This window comes from Pelobates fuscus, chromosome 3, assembly GCF_036172605.1.
Source record: "Pelobates fuscus isolate aPelFus1 chromosome 3, aPelFus1.pri, whole genome shotgun sequence".
NCBI classification, from domain to species: domain Eukaryota; kingdom Metazoa; phylum Chordata; class Amphibia; order Anura; family Pelobatidae; genus Pelobates; species Pelobates fuscus.
In genome coordinates, this window is record NC_086319.1 from 227,312,859 (window position 1) to 227,327,113 (window position 14,255).

Below are 14,255 nucleotides of genomic sequence, written 5' to 3' on the forward strand. Positions count from 1 at the left end.
AGGGTGAAAAGGTTTTTGAGATATGTTCGGGAGGAGGGCTAATGTTTGTACATATGTGTGGAAGGGCAGAAGAGGGTTTGGTACACAGCAATCAGTCCAAAGATTCGTATGGGATATCAAAATAAATCTACGTGAAAAAGGAAGAAAAGTTGGTGTATCCAGGGAAATATATTACAATGGATGGGGAAGATAGGAGACAGGGGATTGAGAAACCACAGGAAAGAGGTATAAGGGCAGGGGAAACAAGGGAGTTGAATTATTTTATCAATAATGGTTTATTGTGGTTTGATGTATACTATCTTGGAAAGGGTAAGGAGAAATCAGATTTTCTTGGTAAAATGTTGTTCCATCCAATTTCAGGGTTCCTATGCCCTTGTTTAAGACCTCACTAAACATAAAGGGCAGCAGTGACATTTTAATAAATTTCACCATTTTTTGTACTGTGTATTTTTAAATCTATTAACAAATTTAAAACTGCAAGCATTAACATAATAAAATAAAAAATCAAGTATATACATTACCTATACCACCATCTATAGCTTACAATACCCACATGCACAGAAAAACATTCTGTATAACAAACTTACTGTGCCAGGTCTTGGATATGGGATTCTGCTGTTGTATTGAATTAGCTGATGATTTGGGCCTTCTTTGTGTGCAAATGGTCCATTAAACACAGTCTGAATGTCTGACATATGGTAAACACACACAGCAGAACCTTTAAACACCGAGCTGGAAAATAAAATAGTTATTTTTATGGGCTAATTTAAGTATTTCAGTTTAACTAAAATGTAACAAAAACAATTGCATATTTCCCTATGCATAAAATATAGACCTCTTCTTGTGGCTCCTCGATTTTCTATTTCTCTTTCAGTCTGTTAAACCATTGCAATCCTAACAGAATATAAATGCACCATAGATCCCCAATGCTTCTCCACGTGAACCATTTGATTGGACAGAAATTTAAATCATGAATACAGAACAGGCAGGGTGGCTGCCAAGAAGAGGTTGTCTTGACGTTCGATTATAGGTAAGTTTAATTGTGTTTTATTTTTCCTTTTTAAAATTTCATACCATTAGAATGTGCTGTGCCATCCTCCAAAAGGTGGGCTGTAAAGATGTTAGGACAGCATAACATGTCCTTATACTCTTGTCCCCCCCCCCCCCCAGAATTACCCGTGGGACAGATCACAATTGGGGGACTTACCTGGCATACCAGACAGTCCTACAGCAACGAACTGGCATGATCTGGGTAATGTGATCACAGTGATCACTGGTACAATGTCTTAGCTAATGAATTGTAACATTGGCTGAGACATTGTTCTCGTTTTCTCTCCTTTACTTTGATTTGAGGCAAGAGGGGCAAAGAGATCATTGTTATAGTGAGTCCTGAGTGTGCTGTAAAACAGTTTACGGTTAAAAAAATTGTGTTGATTAGGCATGTGCATTAGTTTTCATTCGAATACGTTTTCGTCCGAAAATTCTTTTTTTTCGTATTCGTTTACTAAAACGTAAACCAAAGCCCTACAAACAAAATATAAACAAAACGAAATGGCAATGCCAAATGCATTACCTTTTCATTTCGTTTCGTTTAATTAATAGACTCTGTGCTGCAGGGGAATTAACCCCCACAGCACGGAGAAATAACAGTGCGCATACACAACAAAAAAAAAAAAAAGCATTGATTTTTTGATTGGGTAACTAAAATAATAGATCAGGGTGGTGCAGTAGACATTGCTTACCTAGATTTCAATAAGGCTTTTGACACTGTTGCACATAGAAGGCTTATCAATAAACTGCAATCTTTAAGTTTGGATTCCAATATTGTTGAATGGGTAAGGCAGTGGCTGAGTGACAGGAAACAGAGGGTTGTAGTCAATGGAGTATATTCAAAGCATGGGCGTGTCACTAGTGGGGTACCTCAGGGATCTGTACTTGGACCCATTCTCTTTAATATTTTTTATTAGTGATATTGCAGAAGGTCTTGATGATAAGGTATGTCTTTTTGCTGATGATACTAAGATATGTAACAGGGTTGATGTTCCAGGAGGGATAAGCCAATGGCAAATGATTTAGGTAAAGAAGAAAAATGGTCAGAGTTGTGGCAACTGTCATTTAATGTAGATAAGTGCAAGATAATGCATCTTGGACCTAAAAACCCAAGGGCAGAGTATAGAATATTTGATAGAGTACTGACCTCAACATCCGAGGAAAGGGATTTAGGGGTGATTATTTCTGATGACTTAACCAATATAGCTTGGCGGAAACACAAGACGGGGGATATGATAGAAACATTTAAATACATAAAGGGAATCAACACAGTAAAGGAGGAGACTATATGTAAAAGAAGAAGAAAAAAAACACAACAAGAGGACATAGTCTTAAATTAGAGGGGCAAAGGTTTAATAATAATAGCAGGAAGTATTACTTTACTGAGAGGGTAGTGGAATAGCCTTCCAGCTGAAGTGGTAGAGGTTAACACAGTAAAGGAGTTTAAGCATGCGTGGGATATGCATAAGGTTATCCTAACTATAAGATAAGGCCAGGGACTAATGAAAGTACTTAAAAAATTGGGCAGGCTAGATTGGCCGAATGGTTCTTATCTGCCGTCAGTCACATTCTATGTTTCTATGTTTCTATGTCGATCACAGTTTTACTACAGTGATCAGTCAGATTAGGGAGATTAGTACATTAGCACTTTTCATTTTTCTTTTGTGTTGGGAACAAAGTTTGGTCTAATTTGACATTTTTGTCAGTTCAGGCATTTTAATTTGTTTTAACTTGCTGTTTGATTAATGTACTGTATCTGTGCTGTTATGTTTTGAATCAGTGATCAGTATGATTAGTCTGTTCTCTGATTAAGCTGAATTTTTTTGTTGGTTAGAAAAACATTTACTCTAGAGCTGATTTCAGGTTTTTATACTGCGATCAGTCCGTTATTTTTATTTTCGAGTTGGGTTAAAGTTTGTTTTGAGTGGAACTGGGTGGTTCAAGAGGGAGTTCGCAGGAAGAAGACAATATGGCAGTGTCGGATTACACCATTCTTGTAGGTTTAGAGATTAATATCGCTGACAGTGACATTCTAAAAGCCTCAGATATAGAGTCACTTAGCGACTCCTCCAGTGATGGTGCTCTAAGCAAACCACCATCTTCAAGGAGGCGCTTAGAATGCCCCTTTGTGCCAGGTGAAAGTTGGTTACCCCAAACTTAATTGCCCCAGAAATACCCCCAATGGCTACACCTGGGATCACAACAACTGTTGAGAATTTTCTCAGAATAATATCCGGGAACAAAACATATGCATAGACAAATTCCTGATGACATTTATAGGAAGATTACTTTATAAGCAACATATCCCATCAAAGTGTTTACGATATGGAATTAAATCCCATAAACTATGCAAATGCCCTACTACCTCAACATCAGCTTTATGCCAGCATGAGGTGCTGGTTGTTTGGCATACAGATAAAAATAAATGTTTATATACTGTCTACAATCCAAGGTGAAAGTACTGTCCCATTGTCTGTCAAAAGAAGAAATGGACAGATAGAAAAAACAAAATGTATTTTAGAGTACAGCGTATGGGGTGGGGGGCAGTTGATTTCTGTGAACACTGTACACAGTCTTAAGGTTAAGCAAACAATTAAATGATTAAACACTGGTATAAATAAAATTGCCATCCACATAGCCCAGGTTACAATTTATAATTCCTATGTGTTGACACACTGACGATAAATGTAATCTTTGCACAGAACTAACATTAGGAAGCTTAAGTTACCTATACCAGGGTGCAACTAGCCCGGCACAAAAGAGCAAACAGTTCTGTATATGCAGCATTTAAATCTGCACAGATTCCTTCCTCTATGACCACTTATAAATGCAGAAGTGTTCTTGGATGTTGTAGTAACCTTTTTAATAATTGTTTGAAAAAATAGCAACCTCATGAAATGAACAGGAATATATATCATACATATACTTTTTTGGCATGATAATTGGGCTTATATTGTTTAAGAGAGAGTTAAATTACAGATATTTGAGCTCTTGGGTTTACCATTTCAGAGTAAGTATTTCCTCTGGGGGAAAAATAAACATAATAGAAGGTTTCACATATAGAATTCTTTATATATAAAAAATCCCAAATTAAAATGTTTAACTCCAACTGTTGCAAAAAAAGAGCCAAAATAGTAAACAAATGTTGGGAAAATAACCTTTAAAGGATAAATATTTTTGTGGTTGCTGCAATGCCACTATTTCCCTAGTATAGCTACGTTTGGTTTATAAAGCAGCTCCACTCATAGAATGAGTGGCACTGTGAATGGAAATTAAACTGTTTATCCAACAAACCTTTGCTGGACATGAGATTAAGCAATAAAACCAGACCTCATAGACTAGTATGAGAGGCTTCAAATTGTTGATTGTCTTGTGGTCAGGTATGGTTCTACTTGCTACTGATTCTTGGTGTATAAGTGCAGACATATTTAGACATTAAAAGGTAATATTTATTTTTAATGGATGTACATAAATAAACTGTGCTCAGTTTTTGGCAGTTGTGTTCTTTATGACACATGTAGTGGACTACCTGAAGACATACTAAATGGACTACATGGAGAACGTCTTCTCTGTCTCTTTTAACGCACTAATGGCAATCATAGTATTGATGATGAATTACCGGTAAGTCCAGTTCCCATCAAGCTCAGCAATACTGAGGTTTAGAACACTTTTTAGCTGGATGGAGTGTGGAATATTTAAGCTTATAATATATATGTTAGTGGAATATATACATGTGGGGCAATTAACTGTGTTGGTCACAAAGTGAAACTCCACTCCAGGGGCACGTGCAATTACCTGCTAGGAGATGTCTATTTTTAATGGGTTTAATATATTTTAATGGTTTTCTTTAGTGTAGATAATGTGAAACATTCCTATACAGACACCTGCCAGCCTCCCTTTCCCACCCCTTAGGGCTTGCCTCAAAAGACCTTTTAAAATGTGATGCCAAGAAGCTCATAAAAACACATTGGTCACACTACTGTGGAATGCATGGGAACAAAATGCACATTTGGGCTTTGACTCTGAGTGTTCTACACTCTTCAGGAATGATGTGGAAGAATTAGGCAGTGGCATAAAATTCTTGGATGACTGAGGCATCTTAAGTGACAAGGGTGTCAACCAGCATCTCGATAATACATGGAATGCCAATATAATTAAATCGTTAGTCATGCTTAGCCTCCTCGTGGAGCTATAGCAGATGAGCATATGGCAATGGGTATTGCTATGAATGAATGTGAGGTGTATGGGTGTAGTACAGTTTTCTTTCTGGTTGTTTTATTTCACATTTGGTATGAACTATTAAGCATTAGGTTACATCAGAGGGCATGGTTCCATTGGGTTTGGCTTGAGTTATGCATGTGATTCCATGTGGGTGATCATTCTACCAGAATAAATATATATATACATGTGTGGTTTACTGCATTTGAGACTTTTAGAACAACTTTGGAAATAAATAATGCAGGAGAGAAATGTTCTTGAGGTTTTAGTTTTTCCCACACAACTCTTTATTGCTGTGCAGCCTCATCTTTTTTTTTCAATATGCTATAGGGTTCAAGAGATGGAGAAATTTTAAATTTTTTTAGGGTTGAAAGTGTTTAATAAGTGATATGTGGGTTTGAAAATAATTTAGAAATGTACACTAACACATTTAATGAGACTTTTGCTTTTTTCTTTTTTTCCTGACATCACAATAAAAACAACCTGCAAAAATTCTGATACTTTCTAAAATCCATGCATTTAAGAAGCATTCCATGATTTTTTTAACCTGTAAAAATTTTTTTACTCAAGTCAGACATATATCTGCAGTCAAGTGACTGGCTTATTTCACTGACCACAAAATGAACACATGCACACAGTAGCTTATTTTGCAGTTCCACTTTTTACCTTTCCAGTTGTTTCATTCAGACATCACCTACATTACATATTAAATCCACATGTTTAAAAGTTTACATCAAGCAAAATCTGAAATCTTATCTACTGGCTAGCCACCAATCCTAACTTTTGAACAATCAATTCTTTCATGTAGTTAAAGTAGGTTCTGTTTACATTGGTTAAACCTTGGAGGCACCATTTCCTAAATAAACTGTGTTTTAGAACTGATACCGACAAGAAGACCTGCTTATTCTTCAGACACACAAGCAGCATTTGTAAAGAGGAAAATAAAATGGATACAAATAGTAGTGCTAACTGAATAATTAATGCATTGGAAAATCTATTCAACTATATTTCAAGTTAAAAAGTTTACAGATGTCATAGAATCACTATTTTCTCCAGAGTTTACAGCCATGTTTACACCCTAAACATGGGGTTTAAGTGGGTTACTTATATAAAATGCATATCCTTTTACCTCTTCACAACAGAATTAGAGTTTATTATATATTCATAGTTTTTCCAGAACTAGTATATAGTTTTCTTCCACGGCAGACCTATCCAGTTTTCCATAGGGCATCAGTTAACCCCTGCACTAGAGAAAATTATTATGCCAGTTCTGACATGCCAATTTTAGTTGGCATTGAAAAATGTATGCCAATAAAGCTGATATGCAAAAATTTTCTATCTTTAAAAAAAAATAACATCTTTGCAAAATTAACCCAATCTGTCAGGGTTATTTACTAAAATGAGAATTGGTGGGAATTCAAATCGAATTTCACATTTAAGGCCAAAAGAGGCTGAACTGGAATTTGTTTCCAAGAGAGCTATGGTTCTAGTTTGGCTACTTTGATGTGTAGTTTTAAATTTACTTCGAACACCATATATTTGTGCACTCATATATGTGATCAAGGGTTTTATATAAGAAGTTATAGAGCTAGGCCTAGTATTCCTTCAATCTACTCCAGGGCAGCAGCAACCCTTTGTGGCTTCACCCCCTCTCCTGTTACGGATATCCTGGGAGAAGGCTGGGGATAGAGAGAAAGTATGCTGTTTCATATACATATGCTTCACATACACATTATGCACAAGTAAAAGAGAAATAATAGGTCACAATATACAATATTTCACAAACTCAAATAATTTACATGTACTCTGTTTTCACATCTATCTCTGTTGGACATTCTACAATCAACAGATCTCTGAAGAAACTGCCAAGTAAAGCTGAATGTCAGATGCCTGTGGAATGTATGGGTAACTGCCCAGAAACATCTTACTTGGAGCGTTGAGATGATCTATGCTGTTTTACAAAGTGTGAGCCACCCACTGCGCAGCATATAATAGATAGCCCCTCGGCATCTGGATTAGCCTTGAGTTTCCATTTCAACAGCCTACTGCATAGAAAAATGGCCTTATATTCAAGTGAATCTATTTTACAAAGACTGCCACAAAGGTGACATCTTAATGTAGTGTTGACAGCTGAACTCCACCTTTTGTCAACATTTGGCAACCTCGGGTATTCCCTACTTCGTCTTATAGTATCTATGGATTGTGTTGTTGTGTCAATGATATTCCAATGCAGTCAACATTAGTGAAATACTGAGAAGTGGCAGAGCCACTTTAATAATAAATTAAAAAACAGACGTTACTTTTTTTTACCTCACAATTTCCGTTGAACATAGAAACAAATGTTTGCATTTTAGAACCAATGAATTAGTTTTTTTCCTGAGAAGAAGATATCTAACAAAAAACGTATCAGGCTTGGAAAATAAATATTATTGCATAATAAATTATTCATGTTCCATCATCTCCACATGGCAGCCTTTACAAGACCGCAAAAACAACCAAGTTATATCAAACATGCATGCCGGTTCAAATCTTGTATAAAGAACAACAATTTGCCTCTTAATGTAAATAATAACGTACCTTGAAGTTGTAAAAAGTCCATAAACCAGTGTAGTTCTAGGATTGTCAGATTCCATGAGAAAAACATCCTCTAGAAAATTAACAATAAAAACACATGCAGTGGTCAATAAGTGGTTAAGACTAAAGGTACATATTACATACATATACCAATACAGATGTATCAAAGTATATATTTCATTACAATATGTATTTACATTGAAAAAAACTTTACCTTACATGAACAAAGCAACATTTCAATATCTATATATCATGTTTATACAATATGTTTTTCCTGTTGTGTTTCATTTAATATTAGGCAAAACTGCATTTCATTTAACTGTATTATTTTATAGCTATAAGTTGCACGAAGTAACAATCTAGTGGGGGTTTTCTCTTTTTGAAATAACTATATGTAATATTATTTAAGATAGACTCTAACTCTAATTCCTCCATCCCCTGTCCTGTTATAACACACACCAATTGCAATCTCATGATGTACCTTGCAGAGCCAAAGACTATAACCCCATCACAGGGCCAGCACTATCTCCCTTTATGTGGACCTGATTGGGAACTAGGCTGGAAGGCCTCTGCGCTTCAATTCTTACAGCACAGCTCCTTTCCCTCCCCTTGTTTTCAAGCACTTGAATACTCTTTTCCTCCTCCCTTCCTATTCTTCCCACATTTCTGCTCTAAGCTTACATTCCTTACTATGTATACATACATGCACACATTCGCTTTCCTTCCTCTGTTAACTTTGTACAGAGCACATGCTCTTCTTCACCTGTCCCTTCAAACTTTCACTCCTCCTTTATCTACTCCCCTCCTTTTTCAACACAACCAATATAGCAAGGGAAAATTACATCACCAAAGAAATAGCACTACTCTCTTGAACATCATTTCATATTGCATTGCCACTTTCCCATTTTTTTTTACATCCACACTGATGTCGCAGTGGCTTAGATATAACTGTTTACCTTCCGCTTGGATCCTCACCCACTGCCCCCTCCACAATCTCCTACCAACTCTACTGGTATCTAATTTGGGTTTAGTTCATACTCCATTGAAACTCTATAAGAAGATATTTTAGTGGATCATGCATGATCCATTCATGTCACACTTTAACGTTCAACTAATTTTATTTTACTATGTCTGCATTGTTCCCCTGTCAAGGTGATTCTTTCCCTTCCCCCTTTCTATTGTTATGCTTGATTTTTTTCAATTTGTTGATGAAAATTCAAAATAAAGAATTAAAATAAGAAAATATTGACAAAAGGACTTCCGGTGTAGATGGCGGCGTCTTGCTAGAGCTCCGCACAGCCTGGTCCTACAAAAGCGAATATTAGCAGCAATTTGCAGCCAAAGCCACCCAGAAAACTCACCCCTAAACCTGCTATCGACGGTGTACCTGACAGTATGGGCGGCGGACGTAAATCCAAGCAGGGGTCGGCCGTGGCCCCGATATTCAAAACCCGCAGGCCGGAGGAGGAACAAAAGGCCGGAGATCCAAAGGAGTATGACTCCGACTCGACGGCAAGCGATATCAGCCACCACCAAAACACTAACCCTATCACAAGAGAAGACCTCCGTGGATTACTGCACGATATCAAGGCTAATATGGCCGCAGAATTCTCTAAACACCTGGCGCCCATAAGAGCAGGCCTCACCGACCTCGTGCAACGAACAAGCTCCCTGGAAGATAAAATGGCCGCCACCACCACCAGGGCAGATACGCAAGATCAGGCCATAAAAGATCTAAGGGAACAAATGAAGCAACTCGAGGATGCCCAGGAAGACCTCAATAATAGGTCACGCCGAAATAATATAAGAATTAGAGGCATACCCGAGACGATCGGCATGGAATCCCTCGCATCTACCATCAGGGAAACGTTTTGCAGCCTGCTCCCAGAGGCACCTCCGGCCGAGCTCCTTCTGGATCGTGCCCACAGAGCCCTGTGAGCCCCTACACCAGGCATGGCCCGACCGCGGGATGTGATAGTCAGGCTTCACTACTTCCACATAAAAGAGGCCATAATGAGAGCGGCCAGAGACAACCCCCTCCAAATTGAAGGCCACCCGGTGATGTTTTTCCAGGATCTGGCCCCCAGTACTCTGCGAAAACGAAGAGAATTAAAACCACTCACCCTAGAACTAACGCAACGACGAATCCGGTACGCCTGGGGGCATCCCTTTAAACTCACGGTACGCCGGAATAACCACACGTACACCCTGCACGACATCGCAGATGCGGCCAACTTCGCAGAACGACTGGGCCTCCCTCACCCTGAGACCAACCATGGAGAGGGATCCGACCTAGCCCAGACACCATCCACCCGAAGGGAAAGAGATATTCACCACCAACGCCGTCTACCTCCTGATAACCTGAACCCCAGCGCTCAGAACTGAACACCGCTGAGTGACATGAAGACCCCGCTCAACACATTGCCACAGACTATGTTTGCTCCCACACCCAGAGACTCCAACGCTTGACACGCTGAAGTTCACCCAGAGACGACATACCGACAGCCTCAGACGCCACCGCCATCAGCAAGACAAACGGACGATGATCCCTCATTACGGACACTTAAGTATTCCTTGCATATGCATGACATGACAATAATCAATTGTATACCCATAGCTGAGAAATATACACGCTCCCACCCACCTGCGCACTCACAACACCCCCAACCATATGGGCCTGTCCCAACCAGCATCCAATCTTAAGGAGTAGCCATAACTGTAACATACATGGGTTTAAAGGGGACACGAAGCACCTAAGCAATATGGTACACATACCCTGGCCCAGGTATCACCGCACCTGAGAGACCAACACCTCAACATTAACGCAATCAGAACAGAATGTGCTTATATACTCCACTGTATAATTGACTATATCTCCCAGGCTAAATTAGCTACAGGCAACCTTATTAGGACATGGCCTAGAATCACTATCCGCCTTATCATTACTAAAATGTACATACGGTACCAATCTATATGCTTATATGCCAATCCATAAGGTATGTGGTAATTGAGGTCGCCATGGGCGGTGTATTCTACACAATGCGCCAACCGCTACCACCTTTTCTGTCTTAATTAGCATGAAAGAGGCACGCTGCCTCCAGGAGGCTGTCCAGGGCAGGCAGCATAGATATAGTAATAAGACAAACGAAACATGCAGTATGACTCCCAGCCACATACTAATAGTCCCTGATATGCACACCCTCACACACAAAAAAAAAAAAAAAAAAAAAAAGACAAACAAAAACCACAGTCCTACTATAAATTCAGTAAACTAGAAAAATTTGGATCAAATAATCATGATATCTGGATACACACTACCTCTAGAATGAACAAAGTGCAATGGACGCACCACAACATCCACATAACAGCACCTGAGCACAGCTACCATACATAGATTCCGCTATGGAACAGGGACACCAGAGAACCGATCTAATCACAACAGAAACATAGATATTTAGCTATACCGATGCAACCAGGACAGACCAAGTGGCCTAATACCATGCACGCAAGAGATACCATAGATTATATAGTATTTGGATAGCTAGCAGTCTATAGCATAAAAGCAGCTTAGTCCCTGCTCCTCCGCAACATGTATACCATTAAACCTAGATCACCTAATGGGAGAGCATACAGAGATAACACAACTAAAACAAGATGGGAATGAGGTGAAATTACAATACTGATAGGAATGGGTATGTTATAAGAATGCGAAGAGAATGTACTAGCACTTGTATAACCATAACTGTATTAATATAAAGCGATGATGTTCAAATGTTTATTACTTTATCTTGCTCAGGAACGTTACTGCTTAACCAGTGGTCCCCTACCATGGCACCCTACACACCTGTGATGACTGCAACAATAGATGACGACCACACTGAAACGCATCGCCCTATGGGAAAGACCCACACCCCTCAACTGACGACTGACTCTGGGTACAGTACGCAAACCCACCACTCGCTCCTTGGCCACACACACACGCGGCCTCTCCCCACCCCCCCAGCTGCCCCACCCTATGGGGGGACGGCGGGGGGGAGGGGGCGATGCCACAGACACCGACATGTGGCACACACAACTACGTGCTAATAAGATAATTGCAATGACTTGACCAAAAGGACCAGACCGCGACTCTGGCTACCCGCCACCGTAGACCATCACTCTATCCACTACCACCTTTGACCCTTAAGGAGCCGTCAGGCGAACCACCCCACCACCTATTGGCAACGTATAAGACCAATAGATAGGCCCCCTAGGGCCCTCATAGAGAGAACCCCACCTTTAGTTCTCTTTTACCCCCACCCCACCCACCCCTCGCCTCTATCCCTCAACCTCCCTCCTCACCCTATACCCAAGGCACGGGATCCCGGCCCACCCCTGGGCGAGATCACCGCCCCGGCCACTGACCGCAGATATTCTACACGCCCAGGCGAATAGCAGAACCATATTGGACATATAGCAGCCATAATGCCCCTCCTACTGAAATGTGTCTCCATCAATGCCAGGGGTCTTAACGCACCCACTAAAAGACATGGCCTCCTACGATGGGCCCACAGACAACACATAGATATATTACTCCTACAGGAAACGCACTTCACAACCAAAAGATCATTCCCCCTTACCAATCGATACTATAATCGGAGTTACATGGCCCACTCCCCAACCACAAAAACAAAAGGAGTAGCGATACTACTCAAAACCACTTGCCCCCTGACAGACGTCAGGTGCACCGCAGACCCGCAAGGCCGATATGTCACGATAGAAGGTAAACTAGGCGCAACCCCCTACGTCATAAGCTCGGTATATGCCCCTTCTGTGCCAAATAGCACGTTCTGGAACCACTACGCATCACACATACAAGCCTACGCAGGCAAGAGACTGATAATAGGTGGAGATTGCAACGCCACGCATATCCCGGCCATAGACAGGTCGACCCGCGGGGTGCCTACATCTCAACCATCAAGAAATGACACATACTTCGCACAATTCCTAGCCACACAAACACTAGTAGATATATGGAGAGCGCAACATCCATCCGACCGCGACTATACCTTCTACTCGAATCCACACAACACATATTCACGCATAGATCATTTCCTTATCTCCCCGAACCTGACAACTCAGATAACCCACACATCCATAGGTAATATCTCGTGGTCGGACCACGCAGATATAACTATCACCATCCGCATACCAGACCTGAAAAGGCCATGGACTTGGAGGTTAAACCCGTTACTTCTCCATGATACCCAAATAAGACTCTCACTCGCTCAATCCATAAAAGAATACTTCGACACCAACGCAACCTCGGTAACCTCCCCAATAACATTATGGGCTGCACACAAGCCAGTAATCAGGGGAACCCTAATTAGCATAGCCTCTGCGCATAAAAAAAGAAAAATGCAACAGATAACGGACACGCTAACTGAACTACGAAGATTAGAAATGAACCACAAACACAACCCACACCCACAAACTTTGCGCGATCTAACCGCCACTAGAGACCTCCTTAAACAACTCACCCTCACAGACACGACTAAAGCAATGATGTGGCTTAAACAGAAATACTACGAAAAGGGCAATAAAGCCGACACCATGCTAGCCCGACGACTCAAAAAACGCATAGAAGCCAAGAAAATATCCTCTATACGCACAAAATTAGGCACACTTACCGATCTGCCTGACCAGATAGGCGACACATTTCAACAATACTTCAAATCACTATATAACCACTCCCCACACCTTAACCAAGAGTCTGCAACATACCAAGAAATACTAGATAAATACCTACAGCGCATAAAACTACCCACCCTACCCCAAAATGCTAAACATGCCATAGGGGCTGAAGCGACGGTGGAAGAGATGGCAGCGGCATTGGGGGCCTGCAAACCTAACAAAAGCCCAGGCCCTGATGGATATACCGCCCTCTACTATAAAGAATTTAGCCCGTTGCTCCTCAAACACCTCTGCACAGTATTTAACGCTACCCTGAAGGGAGACCATCTCCCACCGGACATGACGACAGCGAACATATGCTTGCTCCCCAAACCCAACAAAGACCTCACAGAGCCGGATCACTATAGACCTATTTCTCTACTTAACGTAGATCTCAAAATCATGAGCAAGATGATGGCCACCAGACTTAATCCATACCTAGACAAACTAATACACCCAGATCAGGTGGGCTTTATACCCAACAGGCAAGCGTTAGATAACACACGAAGAAACATTGACCTCATCTGGCTGGCCAAACACCGCAAAATCCCCACCGCAGTAATCTCCTTGGATGCCGAGAAGGCATTTGACCGCCTGCTATGGCCCTTCCTCTATCGCACATTAGAACACATGAATTTCCCGAACCCCTTTCTAGCATTCCTACGGGCAACATACCACTCCCCACAGGGAGCCCTACTGCT

The 14,255-nt window shown here is 40.7% G+C and overlaps 1 protein-coding gene across 1 annotated transcript in view; it reads right to left on the reverse strand.

The window, feature by feature from the left end:
• SEMA3C (semaphorin 3C) overlaps positions 1 to 14,255 on the reverse strand; it is a 171,490-nt gene that overhangs the window by 30,171 nt on the left and 127,064 nt on the right. Inside the window, exons 10-11 of the mRNA XM_063448177.1 lie at positions 7,846 to 7,915; positions 588 to 732 (exon numbers count right to left, since the gene is read on the reverse strand). Of these exons, the coding sequence (XP_063304247.1) occupies positions 588 to 732; positions 7,846 to 7,915 (215 nt within the window). The remainder of the gene's footprint in view (positions 1 to 587; positions 733 to 7,845; positions 7,916 to 14,255) is intronic.